Source organism: Pelobates fuscus, chromosome 7 (assembly GCF_036172605.1).
Source record: "Pelobates fuscus isolate aPelFus1 chromosome 7, aPelFus1.pri, whole genome shotgun sequence".
Taxonomy (NCBI): domain Eukaryota; kingdom Metazoa; phylum Chordata; class Amphibia; order Anura; family Pelobatidae; genus Pelobates; species Pelobates fuscus.
In genome coordinates, this window is record NC_086323.1 from 180,632,130 (window position 1) to 180,650,792 (window position 18,663).

At 43.8% G+C, this 18,663-nt stretch overlaps 1 protein-coding gene across 2 annotated transcripts in view; it reads left to right on the forward strand.

The window, feature by feature from the left end:
* XPNPEP3 (X-prolyl aminopeptidase 3) overlaps positions 1 to 18,663 on the forward strand; it is a 342,416-nt gene that overhangs the window by 15,348 nt on the left and 308,405 nt on the right. For both annotated transcript variants that reach the window (XM_063427589.1, XM_063427587.1), the window contains exon 2: positions 14,514 to 14,627. In XM_063427589.1, coding sequence (XP_063283659.1) covers positions 14,514 to 14,627 — 114 coding nt within the window. The remainder of the gene's footprint in view (positions 1 to 14,513; positions 14,628 to 18,663) is intronic.

The following is an 18,663-nucleotide window of genomic DNA, read 5'->3' on the forward strand; positions in this document are numbered from 1 at the left end:
GATACCTCCTATTACAAGATTTCTCGGTTTCCCTTCCCCCCTAAAATACAGGGTTACTTTGGTTCTGGGTCACGGGTATCCAAATGTTATCATATGTTTAAAAAAAAAAAAAAAATGAAAGAAAAATAAAACCTGGAAAAATAAAAAAAAAATAAAAATATATAAATAAAAAATAAACAGCAAAAACAGAACAGAGTAATAAACAGAGCATACTAGGGTACGCTAGGCTGCAGGGTACAGCATTTTGCAATAGAGGTTCTTTATGTGCTTATAAGACGGTTTCCTGACCCTCCGATTATCTAAATCTAACCGCTTAATGTGGATAGAGCTTTACAAACAGGGTTTAGGAATAAGACAGGACTCTCAATCCACCATATTATGCATCCCTAACTAGGGACTGGGACATCCATGTCCTCTTGCCCCACGAGAGGGTTGTCTCTCCCTTTTTCTAACGGGTTCTCTCAACCCCCCATGTAAGGGCTTCAGTGCCCAACATAATAGGAAAATTAGGTTCCACTCGGTGGACCTCCATTTTGTACATAGTTGGTTAAATACACCTCTGTTGTCTTCCTTTCCCTCACCCCTCTCCTCTTCCTGGGTGAATACATAATTCTACTCCGCAGTGTCCGTCACAACTTCCCTAGGCCTGTGGCAAACAAGGGTCCATAGCACGCAGGGTTTTCAATGTGAGCTTTGGTTGCTCCACAGGGGATCACATGGACCTAACACTACCACATATTCTAACCTTAATTTCTTGAATACCTGCGCATTGTATAACAGACTTCATGTAGCAACTCTATATCTGATATCTTATGACTCTTAATCTGCTCTCAATAAATGTCGAAGGGCTCAATTCCCCATATAAACGCCGCATGGCGTTAATGGAAGCAAAAAAACAGAACACTCACATAGCATTTTACCAAGAAACACATTTCCAAACACATAACACGCCCAAATTTTACTCCAAACATTTTCCGATAGGTTATCATGGCACCTATAAGAAAAAGAAACGGGGCGTTTCTATCCTGATAAGTAAGGACGTGTCCTTCCAATTGATAAAAAAGATTAGCGATAGAAAAGGTCGATACCTCCTGCTACAATGTATAATCAACAACGCTCATTATACGTTAGTTAATATATATGGCCCACACAATAACCACCACATTTTTCTGGACCAAATCCTCGCCCTAGCGACCGCTCACAAATTTGGAACAGTTATAATGGGGGGAGACACGAATTTTATACTGGATCAAACTTTGGACACGACCTCGTCCTCCAAGATCTCACTTAAAACAACAAAACAAAGGTCCCGTTCCATCTCCCTTCTTGAAGACACCTTACAAACACATGGTTACATTGATATATGGAGATCGTTACATCCCTTACATAGGGATTATACACACCAATCCCTAGTTCATGGCACGTATTCCAGGATTGATCGCTTTCTTGTCCCATCCTCACTTGCATCACAAATAGCCAAAACGGACATAGGTATAATCACATGGACGGATCACGCCCCTATCACACTGGAAATCATAACGCAACACCCCACAACTGGGAACCGTACCTGGAGACTGAATGACGCTCTCCTGGCCGACCACAATCTGGTGGCACAAATCTCGGAAGACCTAAACACATACTTTACCTTGAGCGATACGGGAGAGGTAGGAATTGAGACCCTGTGGCAAGCCCATAAAGCGGTCCTACGGGGGCAATTTATTAAACATGCTAGCTACAATAAAAAACTACGGACCAAGACTTACATTGACACACACAAAGCACTAGCCACACTCACCCAAACTAATAAGCAAGCACCTTCACATGATATCACGCACCAGATTCGAGTCCTACAATCGAAACTGAAAGAAATCGAAATGGCCAAAACGACATACTTGTTGTCCAAATCAAAACACAAATTCTTCAGAGACGGGAATAGAGCAGGGAAAACATTAGCAGCACAACTTAAAGCTAAATCGCTTTCATCTAAAATCGCATTTCTTACTTCAAGACAAGGTGACAAAATTACCAACCCACAAGCGATTGTGGAAGAATTCAGCCGCTACTATAGTGGCCTACACAACTTAGCAAAAACGCCTGACTGCCCCGCTCCTACACAAACCGACATAGACCATTACCTGAACGATATCCACCTACCCGCTCTCACCCTCGAGGAAAAGCAGGCTTTACTTCAACCCTTCACGGCTCAAGAAATATCATATACCCTCAAACACCTGCCGAAGCATAAATCTCCCGGCCCTGACGGGTTTACGAACCTGTACTATTACACCTTCCATGATATCTTAGTACCACACTTGACAAAATTGTATAATCAATGCTTTCAGTCAGGGACCATGCCTAAAGCTATGTTACAAGCCTACATCTCGACCCTACCCAAACCTGGGAAATCTCCAACCCAATGCTCCAATTTCTGACCAATATCTTTATTAAATTCCGACACAAAAATTTATGCCAAATTAATAGCGAATAGGATCAATCCCATCTTGACCCGCATAATTCATAATGATCAGGCAGGCTTTGTCAGAGGCAGGCAAGGTACTGACAACACCAGGAAAATTCTCAACATATTATCCCACATTACCGCGGCCAAATCAGAGAGTCTATTGCTAGCGTTGGACGCGGAAAAAGCATTTGACAGGCTTAATTGGAAGTACATGATATCAGTCCTACTCAAATATGGCTTCCCGCAAGAAATGACTAGAGGCATTATGGCATTATATAACGAACCGCAAGCTCAAGTGTCTAACTCTGGGTTCACTTCACGACCGTTTGGGCTGTCAAATGGCACAAGGCAGGGTTGTCCACTGTCCCCTCTCCTTTTCATCCTAGCGTTAGAACCTCTGGCACTCAAAATCCGAACTGACCCACTTGTCTCAGGGATACCCATAGGGAGCTCACACTTGTCAGGGTACCTGTGGTCTCTACCTCCGAAAGAGGTAGAGACTTAGCTGTTCCTCCATCCAGACGGTCTGATGGCTCCCTTCCCCGAGGTCTATCCGGTCATGCTAGGCCGGCCGCGAGGGAGTGACTGCCTTTTACAGCATCTAGGCAGGAAGTAGTCATCAGGACACTCCCCCGGAACAACCTGTCAGTCAATGGCTGCCGGACCAATCAGGACGCCTTGGAGGCGTGGTTACTGCTCTGAACAGGGTATTTAACAGAGCTTATTTCATTAGCTCATTGCCCTGTCGTGGTTCTAGCTTGTTCTAGTCACTCAGTGCTTGTGTATTCTATTATCCCTTTTGGTTTTGACCCGGCTTGTTTACCTTACTCTGCTTATCTCTGTTACCCTTGATTCGGCTTGTCTCTCGCTTACCTGTCTTCTGTTACCCTCGACCTCGGCTTGTCTTTGACCATTCTATACTGTACTACTTACGTTAGTCCGGCCATTCTAAGGTCCGGTATACGTATCTGGCTACTGTTTGTACTCTGCGTGTTGGATCCCTGTCCCGATCCTGACAACACTTCAAACTATCTATGTTTGCTGATGACATTCTAATTACCATCAGCAACCCAGAAACCTCTATCCCACGCCTTATGTACCTCCTAAAAGAATATGGCGGGATATCGTATTATAAGCTGAATCAAAATAAAACACAAGCTCTGCCACTCCACATACCCGTAACAACGGTTGATAAGCTACGCCAGACGTACCGTTTCGATTGGAGGCAGAAGCATATCACTTACCTTGGGGTAAAACTCGCACTGCATTCCCACACTACTATATCCCTAAATTACGGACCACTACCGCACTTATGCACTTCATTTTTCCAGTCTTGGAAACGAGTCCACCTATCTTGGTTAGGACGCATCAATGTAATTAAAATGATCCTATTGCCAAAAATTATCTATATCTTTCGCATGCTACCACTTCAAGTATTGCCACGAACACTTAAAACCCTACAAACCATAATATCCAGGTATATTTGGAATAAGAAAAAACCATGCCTACCTGTGGCCCTACTCCAACAGATTCCATCTGAGGGTGGACTGGGGGCACCTAAAATATCTGCTTACTACGAAGCTGCTATATTAGAATCTGCTATCCGCCTTCATGCCAATAAACACACATTTCAATGGGCAGATATGGAATCAGATAAATCCAAACCGCACTCACTACTACACGTCATGTGGTCCCCTAAGATGCATCGTCCTCCAAAACTGTCGCTTTACCCAACCTCAGTATTAACTTTGAAATACTGGGATAAACTGTTATCATCTGCAGCAGAGAAGGGGAAATACTGCATTGAGGCCCCTATCGAAGCGCTTATGCATCTAACACCATGGTTGTCGTTGAAACCTTGGGCATCATATGGCATTAGATACATTAAGGACCTATGCTCGGCACGGTCCATCAAATCATTTCCTGATTTGCAGGAAGAATTTAACCTACCAAATTCCCTCATATTCCAATACCTCCAACTGAAAGGTATTATAGCAACCCAGGTTTCTAGACATCACTCGTTATTACCGCAGAGAGCAAACGGCACGCTCGCTATTATGTCTCGTTGTCACATTGCTCCACTAAAGGCCAAATCCCTTTCATTATGTTATAAAACTATTCTAGATTACCATACCCCCCTTTCCTTCAGCTTCACACAACAATGGGAAAAAGAGGGAATTCCTACCTTATCGAATGAAACATGGCTTCTAGCTATAAATGCACTAAAAGGTCTTACATCTTGTTATTCCCACGTAGAGGCTCATAAAAAAGTGATTTATAGATGGTATCTTACCCCCCAAAGGCTGCACCAAATCTATCCTAGCGCAAGTCCCAATTGCTGGAGATGCTTGACCACTACAGGCACTATGCTACATATTTGGTGGGGATGTACGGGAATTAAACCACTATGGGCGAGAGTCCAGCGTCTATTGCACCAACTAATACGATATACAACGACCCTCACACCTGACCTGGCACTTCTGCTCCTCTTCCCCACTCAATGGTCAAAGGCAGATAAGAAAATAGCATCTATTATAATCTTAGCGGCCCGCCATCTACTGGCTCAACATTGGAAGAGTACTGTTTGCCCCCCTAGACAGGAGCTCATAGATAGGATAAATATGTACTACAAATACGAAATGCTTTCAGAAGACTCTTATACTAAGAGAAACCAGACTGAACAGATGTGGAGGCCCTGGGTTGACCTCCTGGACAGGCATTCAACTCATAACCTGCCCATATGATCCCGATAGGTTACATAGAACAGCACCACATACGACTGGGTAAACACACCTCCATGACACAGTCATAACAAACGATCGCTAATCAGGAGTATTAAATGATGAATTATGATAATGTGGATATCAGGAATACTTACTCCGTAACTTACTGTGGAATATGTATGCGATAGAGTCATTGCCAAATTGCCTAATTGCCTAAAAGTAACTGACCTCAGACGACCACCCACAGACAAATGTTGATTGTGTTGCATGTTGCATAGAAATGTTGTATAGAGTACGCTATGTAGGGTATATCGTATAAAAGGTTTATTATATAAATTACTGTAAAGCTATTGTGATTCTTTGCAGATGATGTATGACCCCCCCCCTCACCGTCCCTCTTTCTTTATTCTGTATCCCTACCCTTTTTTATCTTCCTGAAAAAAAAAAATCTTAAATTTCAAAAAAAAATCCCAGACACATTATATATTCTGTAAATCAGAACAACTAAATTAATTTATTTTTAATTACTTTCATTAACCTGCACTAATTGTGCACACATTATTATTGCAAAAACTGTTAAAAAAATAAATATTTTTTTCATTTTTTTTTGCATTTTTCTGTATTTTTTAATAATAAATAAGCATTTATATATATATATATATATATATATATATATATATATATATATATATATATATATATATTGCATCAAATTAAAGCCCTTTCTGTCCTTTAAAAAACGGTATATAATATGCGTCGGTGCAATAAATTAGTAAAATGAAAATTGCAGTTGAAGCAAAAAATGCCGTTGTCATTAAGTGAAAGACAAGCTTCTGAAGCTCTGTCCTTAAGGGGTTAAAAGGGCACTCCAGTCACCATAACAACTTAATCTAAATTAAGTTGTTAGGGTGTCAGGAGGCCACTAGGTGCTGGACAAGGGCTAGGGATGTGCATGGGGAAAATTTTTGGTTCGGGATTTCAGGACTTCGAGACTTCTCTTGCAGTCGCTTAGTAGATAACTCCCTAATTCTCACGGTATTAGGGAGTTATCTACCAAAAGGCTGAAAGACCTAAATTGGTCTTTCAGCCACATTTACTAATACTAAGTAAAAATTACTTAGTATTAGTAAATTCTGCCCATACGCGCTATACACCGAGTAGGGGCATGTCTATTGAACAGTTAAGAATGTCAACTAAACTGAAAAAAAAAAATGCCCCCACCCCTGAGTGGCGGGTGGGAGCCCTAAAGTAAACTAATGGGGGGGACCCTGAGCGGCGGGTGGGGGCCCTAAATACCAATAAGGGGGGGGGGACATATTGTCCTCCCCCGCGGCCCCCACCCCTGAGCGGCGGGTGGGGGCCCTAAAAAAAATGTAACCCCCCCCCCCAAGGTGACTAGGGGTCCGCAAGCCTCTAGTCACCTCCACCCCCCCGCAAAAAAATAACCTCTACCTACCCCCCTCACCCTAAAAATAATAAGGGGGAACCATAAACTAGATACGTGTAAAAAAAAAAAAAAAAAACTTACCATTTGATGTCTTCTTTCTTCTAAAATCTTATTTTATTCAGCCCCAAAAAAGGACAAATAAAAATCCAAAATAACCAACGCACTTTGGAACAAAAAAAACCTGAGCGCAAAAAAAAAAAAAATCCTTATTCACCGATGGAGGGCCCCACGCAGACTGAGCTTATAAAGCCTTGCCCCGCCCTGCAATTAGTCTCAGAGCACTCTGGTGGGTTTAAGACATCCAATCAGAGTGCTCTGACAGGTAAATGAAGGGACTGACAGTTAAGTCTATACATTTACCTGTCGCAGCATTCTGATTGGTTAGCTTGAAATCCAGCCGATCAGAGTGCTCTGTGTCATTTTTACAGGTATCTAGTTTATGGTCCCCCCTCATTATTTTTAGGTTGAGGGGGGTAGGTAGAGGTTATTTTTTCGGGGGGAGAGAGGTGACTAGGGGTTTGGGGACCCCTTGTCACCTTGGGGGGGGGGTTACATTTTTTTTTAGGGCCCCCACCCGGCGCTCAGGGGTGGGGGCCAGGGGGAGGACAATAGGTCCCCCTTATCCCCTTAAGACCGGAGGGCGTACTATTACGTCCTTTTTTAAAACGGCTCTAAACGCCGCAGGACGTAATAGTACGCTCTCCGGTTTTTTTTCACTTACCCGGTCGCCGGCGATCCCACGCCGGCGATCGTGGTTGGGGGGACTCCCAGGGAGCCCCCCGCGGCACCTCCGTCTTCTTCCCCTTGCGAGGACCTCACAATCACATGGCCGGGATAACTGGCTGCAGCAATGCCAACAGGGGGACTAACTGTAATGACAGTTAGTCCCCCTGCTGGCTGGAAATTAAATGTATATATAGATTATATGATCTAAGTATATACATACACACATACACTGTCTAGGTGTATTTTAATATATATATATATATATATATATATTATAAAAAAATATGTAAATATGTAAAAAAAAAATAATAATTAAAAATAAAATATTAAAAATATATAGATGTGTTTTATTTCGTTCTAACTGTATTGCGATATTAATATATATATATATATATATATTTATATCAAAATACACGTAGAACGAAATAATATATATCTCTATACATAAATATATACGTTTATATCACTATATATATACCTATATATAAATAAAAATATTAAAATATATATATATATATATATATATATATATATATATATATATATATATATATATGTGTGTGTATATATACACATATGTGTGTATATATATATATATATATATATATATATGTGTGTGTGTGTGTATGTGTATATATATATATATATATATATATATATATATATATATATATATATATGTAATAATTTTACATAGTTAGGTATCCTAATTAATTACAATTAGCGGGACCTGCCTGACAACCCATGCTGAAAGTATAGGGAATTTAATTTGCTAGCACTATATTTAACCCTATAACTTTCCAAGACACCATAAAACCTGTACATGGTGGGTACTGTTTTACTCGGGAGACTTCGATGAACACAAATATTAGTGTTTCAAAACAGTAAAATGTATTACAACGATGATATCGCCAGTAAAAGTGACGTTTTTTGCATTTTTCACACACAAACAGCACTTACACGGACGATATTATTGCTGCAATACTTTTTACTGTTTTGAAACACAAATATTTGTGTTAAGCGAAGTCTCCCGAGTACAACAGTACCCCTCATGTACAGTTTTTATTGTGTTTTCAAAAATTACAGCGTCATTTTTAATGTCATTTTTTTCACATTAAAATTCGCCAGATTGCTTACGTTGCCTTTATGACCCTATGGTAGCCCAAGAATGAAAATTACCCCTATGATGGCATACTATTTGCAATAGTAGACAACCCAAGGTATTGCAAATGGGGTATGTCTAGTCTTTTTTAGTAGCCACTTAGTCACAAACACTGGCCAAAATTGGCGTTTTTTGCATTTTTCACACACAAACAAATACTAACGCTAACTTTGGCCAGTGTTTGTGACCAAATGGCTACTAAAAAAGACTGGACATACCCCATTTGCAATACCTTGGGTCGTCTACTATTGCAAATGGTATGCCATTATGGATGTAAATTTATTTCCTCGGCTACTATACAGTCTCAAAGGCAACGTAACCAATCTGGCGAATTTCAATTTCAAATGTAACACGCTATATTTGACCCTGTAACTTCCCAAAACACCATAAAACCTGTACATAGGGGGTACTGTTTTACACGTGAGACTTTGCTGAATACAAATGTGTGTATTTTATTGCAGTAAAAGCAAACCGTATTATGACATTGACAGTTAAAATGTCATGTAGAACTAAAAAAATTAAAAAATCTTATTTTCTCCAATTTTTTTCATATTAAATTATGTTTCATAGCTAAATATTTGATATTAAATGAAAGCCCTGTTTCCCCTGAATAAAATTATATATAATAAGGGGGGGTGCATTTAATATGAAAGAGGTGAATTACGGTTGGACAGACATATAGCGCAAATGCCAGGTTTTGTTGACATTTTGTTTAGTTCACAACTTGTACATTTGGCTGCGGTCTTAAGGGGTTATTCTTCTTCAGGGCCCCCCCTTTTTTTTATTTTTTTATTTATTTATTTTTTTAACAGTGAGCACACACAGGCTGCTCGCCGTTTATAGACATGCCCCTACTCGCGGTATAGAGAGTAGGGGCAGAATTTACTAATACTAAGTAATCTTTTAAAAAGTATTAGTAAATTTGGCTGAAAGACGTTTTTAGGTCTTTCAGCCTTTTAGTAGATAGCTCCCTAATACCGTGGGAATTAGGGACTTATCTACTTATTCCTTCCTGTCATTCCATTGATTTGCTAAGTACCGTATTTATCGGCGTATAACACGAACCGGCGTATAACACGCACCTCATTTTAAGAAGGAAATTTCAGGAAATTTCCCCCCCCATAGTATTCTCCCCCCCTCCCATAGCGTCCTCCCCCCCATGCCATAGTGTCCCCCCCCCTTTCCATAGTATTCTCCCCCCTCCCATAGTATTCTTCCCCCCTCCCATAGTGTTTCCCCCCCCTCATCCCATAGTGTTCTCCCCGCCTCCCCTTGTTCCATAGTGCACTTTCCCTCCCATAGTGTCCCATAATTACTTACCTGTCTTGAAGCGTGGGCCGGCTTCACAGCGCGCACCGCGGTACAGGAACTTCAATTTCAGGTTCCGGTTTCCTGCGGGACTGAAAGGAAGTGTGCACACTGAGTGCGCACTTACTTTCAGTCCCACCGGAAACCGGAACCTGAAATTGAAGTTCCAGTATCGCGGTGCGCGCTGAATACCGGCCCACACTTCAAGACAGGTAAGTAAACCTTCACATTCGCTCCATAAGACGCACAGACATTTCCCCTCACTTTTGAGGGGAATAAAAGTGCGTCTTATGGAGCGAAAAATACGGTATCGGCGTACAGGGCCGGATTAAGAGCCCAGTGGGCCTGGTGCTGATAATTATGATGGGCCTAATTACAAAATCTTATTGACCAAAAACACTAAAACAGTCCTACCTCCTAAGCGTCATGTATCTGATGGAGATGATGCTGTAGGGAAACTCATAGGATGCAACTATGAGAAAACACATACCCTTTGCTAATCTCATGCTCTCATCTTTCAAGTAAACCCATACCCCCTAACAGCAGTGTCCAGTAAAGCAGGAAGTCTATGGATGCGGTAAAAGGGTGGGCTACTGACACAAATCACATAACCAGAACGTCCGAAAGGGCGAACATACACAAAAAGGGGGAATGTCTGTGTCCCTATGTCTCCCAGTCCCTTAGTGTTTGTGTCCTCATGTCTCCCAGTGTCCCCATGTCACTAGGGGACATTGAGAGACATTGGGACACTGGGAGACATGGGGACACAGATACTAGGGAACACTGGGAGACCTGGGAAATCTGAGACTCTTGGGGACACTGGGTGACAGACACGAGGGGACACAGGGAGACATGGGGCACTGAGATACTGTGATATATAGGGGACACTGGAGACTTGATAAAAACCTGGGTACAGGTCAAAATGTTGTGGTGTTCAATAAACCTGCTTAAAGCTATCACAGTGAGTGCCTGAGATTTTTTTCTTTTATACTAGGGGACACTGAGACACTACGGGCACAGAGACACTACGGGCACAGAGACACTACGGGCACAGAGACACTATGGGCACTGAGACACTGATACATAGGGGACACTGATACATAGGGGACATTGGAGACTTGATAAAGACCTGGGTACAGGTCGAAACGTTGCGGTGTCCAATAAACCTGCCTAAATCTATCACATTGAGTGCCTGAGATTTTTTCTTTTATACTAGGGGACACTGAGACACTAGGAGACATGGGGACACAGAGACATTGGGAGACTAGGGGACTTTGGGAGTCTAGGGAACACTGAGACACTAGGGACACTGGCACACTACAGACACAGAGAGACACCAGGGACACATGGCGATACTGAGATACTAGGGACACTGGCTGGGAGACATGGGAACACTGCCATGTCTCCTATGTCTCAGTCGCCCAGTGTCCCCATGTCTCCCTGTGTCTCCATGCCTCTCAGTGTCCCCATGTCGCCCAGTGTCCCCTAGTGTTTGTATCCCCATGTCTCCCAGTGTCCCTTAGAGTCTGTGTCCTCATGTCTCCATGTGTCCTGATGTCACTAGGACACTAGGGGACACTTAGAGACATGGGGACACTGGGAGACATGGGGACACTGAGACACTGGGGACAGTGGCTGGGAGACATGGGGACACAGACTAGGGGCCACTGGGAGACATGGGGCCACTGTGTCCCTAGTGTCTCAGGGTCATGGGCATCCGAATGGGGGGGTAAAGGGGGTACTTGGCCCCCCCGGATTTTTCAGCTTGTGCTGCTATTTTTCGTTTTAGTGTGAGAATACAGTGCAATACCAGCGCTGGCCAGTAGGTGGCGCTGTGAATGGAGAAAGGCAGGAAGCTACAGCTTATCCCTGCCTCTCTATCATGACTGAAACCGCAGGGGAGCAGCACAGAGGCAGTCTACAGAGCAGGTAAGTGAGGGATGGGGGGTGGGGGAGACCGCATAGAGGAAGGTAAAGTAGAAGGAGCAGAAAGGTTCTGCAAGGGGCAGGAGGGGCCAGCAAGGAATAGAAAGGGGCAGCAAGAAGCAGGAAGGGGTCGAAAGGTTTTCAAGGAGCAGGAGGGTAAAGTAGAAGGAGCAGCAAGGAGCAGGAGGGGTCAGCAAGGAGCAGAAAGGGTCTGCAAGAGGCAGGAGGGGTCAGCAAGGAATAGGAAGGGGCAGCAGGAAGGGGTAGGGACGGTCTGCAAGGAGTAGGAAGGGTCTGCAAGGAGCAAGAGGGGTCAGCAAGGAGTAGGAAGAGGCAGCAAGGAGTAGGAAGAGGCAGCAAGGAGCAGGAAGGGGCAGCAAGGAGCAGGAAGGGACAGCAAGGAGCAGGAAGGGGCAGCAAGGAGCAGGAAGGGGCAGCAAGGAGCAGGAAGGGGCAGCAAGGAGCAGGAAGGGGCAGCAAGGAGTAGGAAGAGGCAGCAAGGAGTAGGAAGAGGGAGCAGGGAGGGTCTGCAAGGAGCAGGAAGGGGCAGCAAGGAGCAGGAAGGGGCAGGAAGAATCAGAAGGAACAGAAAGGATCAGCAAGGGGCTGCAAGAAGCTGGAAGGGGCAGAAAGAAGCAGGAAGGGCAGTAAGAAGCAGGAAGGGTATGCAAGAAGCAGGAAGGGCCATCAAGAAGCAGGAAGGGCCATCAAGGAGCAGAAAGGGATCAGAAAGAGAGCAGAAGGGCGCAAAATAAGCAGAAAGTAGCAGAAAGGTAAAGGAGCAGAAGGAGCCTCAGAAGGCAAAGAAGACTGTGTCAAATGAAGGAGAAGAAAATGAGATTGGAGCACTTCATTCTGGACACCACATCATTAGGCGTTGGTACCTGGGCCTGGCAGGGAAACTTTGGACCTTCTCATCTCCCCAGGTAAAAACAAACAATATCAGTGTTAATGTGTTCACTTTTATTTACTGAGTGTCAGGAAACACAGAGGGCCGCTGGGTAGGGGTGCCGCTGATTGGCTAGATGGGTCAGCTAGCACTCTAAGCCAATCAGTAGCTCCCCATTCATAAAAACGTAAAACATTTTTATGAATCGGGAACTAGCGATTGGCTTAGAGGGTCAGCTGACCACTCTAGCCAATCTGCAGCACCCATGCCTGACGTCAATCTGCACTTCCTGACACTCTGTTTCAGAAGTTGAATACCACTGAGCGACCTGGAGATCTGGAGGTGAAGGAAGCCTTTGGGGGTAAACCATTTGAGAGCGGTTTAACCCCTTCAAAGAAAGAGCGACCAGGGGCCTCCTTGCATCACATCATTTTCATTTAGATAAAGTTGTTATGGTGACCAGAATGTTCCTGTAATTTGATGAAAGGAACACTATAGTGTAAGGAATACAAGCATATATTCCTGACACCATAGTTGTGAAAACGCTATTCACCCTGGCTTTATGTGAAAATGACTATGCTCCTTCCCTTTCATGACACTGTCAAAAAGGGGCCAAGCATGGATGTCATTACAATTATGTCCCCCCTCCCCCCCGGAAAAATTCCTGCGGACGTCCATGCTCAGGGTCCCCATGTTACCCAGTGTCCCAATGTCTCAGCGTCCCCATGTCTCGGAGCTGCTGTCTGGACTCTCTGTGCAGAACTGGTCCCCGCGGATCAGTGAGTAGAGAGAGGCAGGGAGGGAGATGCCGTAACTTCTTATCACTGCCTCTCTCCACACAAACAGCGACCCCTACTGGCCGGCGCTGGTATTGCAGAATAAACTATGTTTATACTGAGACAGACATTTGTATTGCCGGTATTACTGCAATACCGGCACCGGCTAGGCAGCCTCAAATACCTGAGAAATACTTCTGAGAAATACCTGGCAACCCTAAGAAATACATGAGAAATACCTGGCAACCCTAAGAGTAGTGTGTAAAAAAAAAAAAAAAAAAAATGTAAAAAAAAAAAATTTTATTTTTTTTTTTTAAACCAATGGGCCTATTCCATGGGCCTGGGCCTGGAGCTGCAGCTCCATCAGCCCCTATGTTAATCCGGCCCTGTCGGCGTATAACACGCACACATCATTTGCCCCCTATTTTCAGGGAGAAAAAGTGCGTGTTATACGCCGATAAATACGGTAACTAACATTTTATATGAATGTGTGTTACATGATTGTTGTAAGTGTTGCAAATGCTTACAGCTGAATCCTGGCTATGTTTGTATACTTTTCATTTAAACTTGTATACAGTGTAACATTCTTCATTCTTCCACTGGGTAGGTATATTAGTACTTCGCCAATACTGTGGTTCGGCAATGGGTATATTAGTACTTGGGCAATACTGTACTTTCGAACATCGGACATTCGGCAGTTTCGGGACTTCGGCTATTAGGACAAATGGATACATTGCCATTCGGAACGAAACAAATTGAACATGTCTAATAAGGGCGCTGCTGATTGGCTACAATAGCCAGCTGACCCTCTAAGCCAATTAGCTCCCCATTGATTAAGACAAAAAAAAAAAAAAAGTACAGTAGGTAACTCTCACCGGAATATTAACTAAACTGAGACTTCCAAGTGAAATGCAAATTTAAGGTCAAAATATCAGAACTGAAAAATCTGTAAGCCAGCTATTCTTTGTTTGGCTATTGAGGCATTAAATATGAAATTTGCTTTATTTATTAATTTAATAATCCTGTTAGTCTCTTCAAAATTAATTTATTTACCTAAGCAATTAATAGCATTGTTTGCATGTTCTTCATTTTTAGTTTCGGTTTCTTTCTTGATACGGAAATACTCAACAAAAACTGAATTGCGGCAAGTCCCAAAACGGTATCTGGGTCAACCGAGCCCTTTTACTCATCCACATCTTCTGAAAGCAGGTAATGGCAACAGACTTATTTTATTGGATATAAATTCTGAGGCACTGTTTTTGTTCCACAGCAAAATGTTTTTGCTACTGTATGCTTCAAAAATCACATTTTATGGAATTGGTCTACAAAACTGTTCTTGAGTAATTTGAGAAGCTCTAATATGGAACACCATTCCCCTCAAGTGAGTAATATCGTGGAGTAGAACCCTCATGTATGCATTTGTATAGGGACCCTTGTGATAACTGTTTAGAGCAGAAAAAAGGAGATGAATTTGCACTCTCTTTTCTAGATCTGAAGGTAAATTTATCTGAAGAAATGTTGAGAAGAACAGTGGTGGAGATACAGATAATAGTTGTCTTTCGGAATTCTTTTACTGATTGCACCAAAAACTAGGCAAATAACTGGACCCTGGTGCCGGCCATAGATTAGACCTGCGGTTCCCAAACTGTGTGCCGTGGCTAAACAGGGGCCCGGTCGGGGTCTGCAGGGACAGGGCCCGGGGCAGCTGCCCCGTTTGCCCCGCGTTAAAGGCGGCCCTGATTACACTATAGCACCAGTAAATGTTGCAGCGCTGTACAAATACGTAACCTAGAAATTTTGAATTGGGGTTCCTTAGAAAAGTAGTAGCGGTTGGTCACTTTTGGGAATCCCAATACAAAATAAATACCGAACAGAATCTCTGGCTCCTACATAGCGATTGTTCGCCTAGTTCATGCGATCAGTCCTACCGAACAGCGCTCTCCTGACGTGTAGAAAAGAAGCAGGCATTCGTCTAAGATCAGCGGTATTTGTAAGTTTGTGCGATTTCAGTTCCATACACTCACCGACCAAACACCGCTGCCTACATTCGTGCAACAATGTAGGATACAAAGTGTGAAACGATGATGGAGGTGTCAGGAGAGGTTAGTAGGGGTTAACAAGCCCAGAGGTGGTCCGCAATTTGTGAGTTTGTTCGGTTCCTGCACTGACAAGGGAAAACACATGAAATGAGTATTTTAAGGGGTCGATTACATGGCACATAGTCTTGAGCAGGAGTTCAGCCAGCAGGCTTCTCCAGGAGCTCGTGGCATAGGCACATATGTCACAGTTAAGTATGCAGTAACCCACAGCATCAATTGTAATTCATCATTTGTGGTTTATCTGTTGAGTTGTTCCTGTGGGTTTGCTATATGTGGGACAGACTAATAGGTTTTTATAATACAGGTTCAGGAGCATCATTTGGCTGTTTTTCATTTATTTATTTATTATTGCCATTTATTTAGCGCCAACAGATTCCGTAGCGCTTTACAATATTATGAGAGGGGGATTTAACTATAAATAGGACAATTATAAATAAACTTACAGGAACAATAGGTTGAAGAGGACCCTGCTCAAACAAGCTTACATTCTATAGGAGGTGGGGTGTAAAACACATTAGGACAGGAATTTACAATCAAATAAGGTGGGCTGCCCTTTAGGAGAGGGCAAGAGACAGGTATGTGAGGTAAGGGTTAGTCTTGGAGGCCATATGCTTTCCTAAAGAGATGGGTTTTAAGGCACTTCTTAAAAGATGCAAGACTAGGGGAGAGTCTGATGGCGGTAGGCAGGCTATTCCATAGGAAGGGAGCCGCCCGTGAGAAGTCCTGCAAGCGCGAGTTGGCCGTACGAGTGCGGGCAACGGACAGCAGGTGGTCACGGGCAGAACGGAGAGACCGAGAAGGGACATGCCTATGGATCTGTGAGGAGATATAAGAGGGGCTAGAGTTGTTCAGTGCTTTATAGGTGTGAGTTAGTACCTTGAATTGACTCCTATAGCATACAGGAAGCCAATGTAAGGACTGGCAGAGGGGTGAGGTGTGAGAGAAACGACTAGAGAGGAAAATCAATCTAGCAGCAGCATTCATTACGAACTGTAAGGGTGCAGTACGGCTATTGGGAAGACCAATCAGGAGAGGGTTACAATAATCCATGCGGGAAATTACTAGAGCATGGACAAGCTCCTTGGTAGTATCTGGTGCAAGAAAGGGGCGGATGCGGGCTATGTTTTTAAGATGGAATCTACAGGATTTGGCAACATGCTGGATGTGAGGCTCAAAGGTGAGACCAGAGTCAAGTATGACGCCAAGACAGCGCGCTTGCAAGGATGGACTAATGTTGGTACCACAAACTTGGAGGGAGAGCGAAAGATGAGGATCAGTATTAGGAGGAGGAAAGACAAGGAGCTCAGTTTTTGAGAGATTGAGTTTCAGAAAGCGGGAGGACATCCAGTCAGAGATGGAAGAAAGGCAAGCAGTGACACGTTTCAGGACGGCAGGGGAGAGGTCCGTGGAGGAGAGATATAGCTGGGTGTCATCAGCGTACAGGTGGTAGTGAAATCCAAAAGAGGTAATAAGTTTGCCAAGAGAGGCAGTATAAAGAGAAAATAGAAGGGGACCAAGGACGGAGCCTTGGGGAACGCCAACTGAGACAGGGCAAGGGGAGGAGGTATCATTAGAAAAGGAGACACTGAATGAGCGTTGGGAGAGATAAGAGGAAAACCATGAGAGGACAGAGTCACAGAGACCAAGTGATTGAAGAGTTTGAAGAAGGAGAGCATGATCAACGGTGTCAAAGGCCGCTGAGAGGTCAAGAAGAATTAGTATGGAGTAGTGGCCTTTGGATTTAGCTGCGATTAGGTCGTTAGTAACTTTGATAAGGGCAGTCTCTGTAGAGTGGAGAGGGCGGAAGCTAGATTGAAGGGGGTCAAGGAGAGAGTTGGAATGGAGGAAATGAGACACACGGGTAAAGACAAGTCTTTCCAGAAGCTTTGAGGAAAAAGGGAGCAGGGATATGGGACGGTAGTTAGAGGGGGTGGATGGGTCGAGGGATGTTTTTTTTTTAGTATAGGTACTACAGTGGCATGTTTAAGGACAGCAGGGACGATGCCAGAAGAGAGCGAGCAGTTGAAGATGTGTGTTAGAGAAGGCACAAGACAAGTGGAGAGAGATCTAATAAGGTGAGATGGGACAGGATCGAGCGGGCAAGTGGTGGGGTGAGAGGAGCAAAGAAGAGCAGCCACCTCTTGGTCAGTAGCTGGGGAGAATGCCTGAAGGGTAGGAAATGCATGATCTATGTGTGATTGAGAAACAGAAAGGCAAGGAGGGGAGAATTCTTTCCTTAGCTGTTCAATCTTGTCAGTGAAGTAACATGCAAAGTTATCAGCAGTAAGGTTAGTTTTGGGGGTGGCCACAGCAGGGCGAAGAAGAGAATTAAAGGTGTGAAAGAGACGCCTGGGGTTGCGGGAACATGAACTAATGAGAGTGGAAAAATAGGACTGTTTGGCAAGGGCAAGGGCTGCACTGTATGAACACAATATGAATCTATAATGGAGAAAGTCTGATTGTGTACGAGACTTCCTCCAGGAGCGTTCAGCACAACGGGAACATCTTTGCAGGTAGCGCGTTGATTTAGTATGCCATGGTTGGGGGCGGGTCCTCCTCAAGGTGCTTGTTTGGAGTGGCGCTGCAGTGTTCAAGGCAGATGTAAGAGTAGAGTTATATATGGAGATGGCCTGTGAAGGACAGGAGAGGGAAGGGATGGACAGCAGTTGTGAATCAATGTCAGCTGACAACTGTTGGAGATCAAGAGAATTAAGGTCCCTCCTGAGTTGAGGGGGGTTAGGCTGAGGTTCTTGGGTGAGGGGGTATGTGAGAGCAAATGATAAGAGGTGGTGATCAGAGAGTGGATATGGAGTGTTGCAGATATTAGATACTGTACATGCATAAGTGAAGATTAGGTCAAGGGTATTGCCAGCTACATGGGTGGGAGAATTTGCCCACTGCGATAGCCCGTGGGAGTAAGTAATTGAAAGTAGTTTAGTGGCTGCAGAGGTCAAAGGTGGGTTTATAGGAATATTGAAGTCCCCGAGAATTAGGGATGGAATGTTGGAAGAGAGGAAATAGGGTAGCCAGGCAGCAAAGTGGTCAAGGAAGAGAAGAGGGGAACCAGGGGGACGGTAAATAACAGCAATGTTAGCAGAGAAGGGTTTGAAAAGGCGAATTGAGTGTATTTCAAATGATGGGAAAGA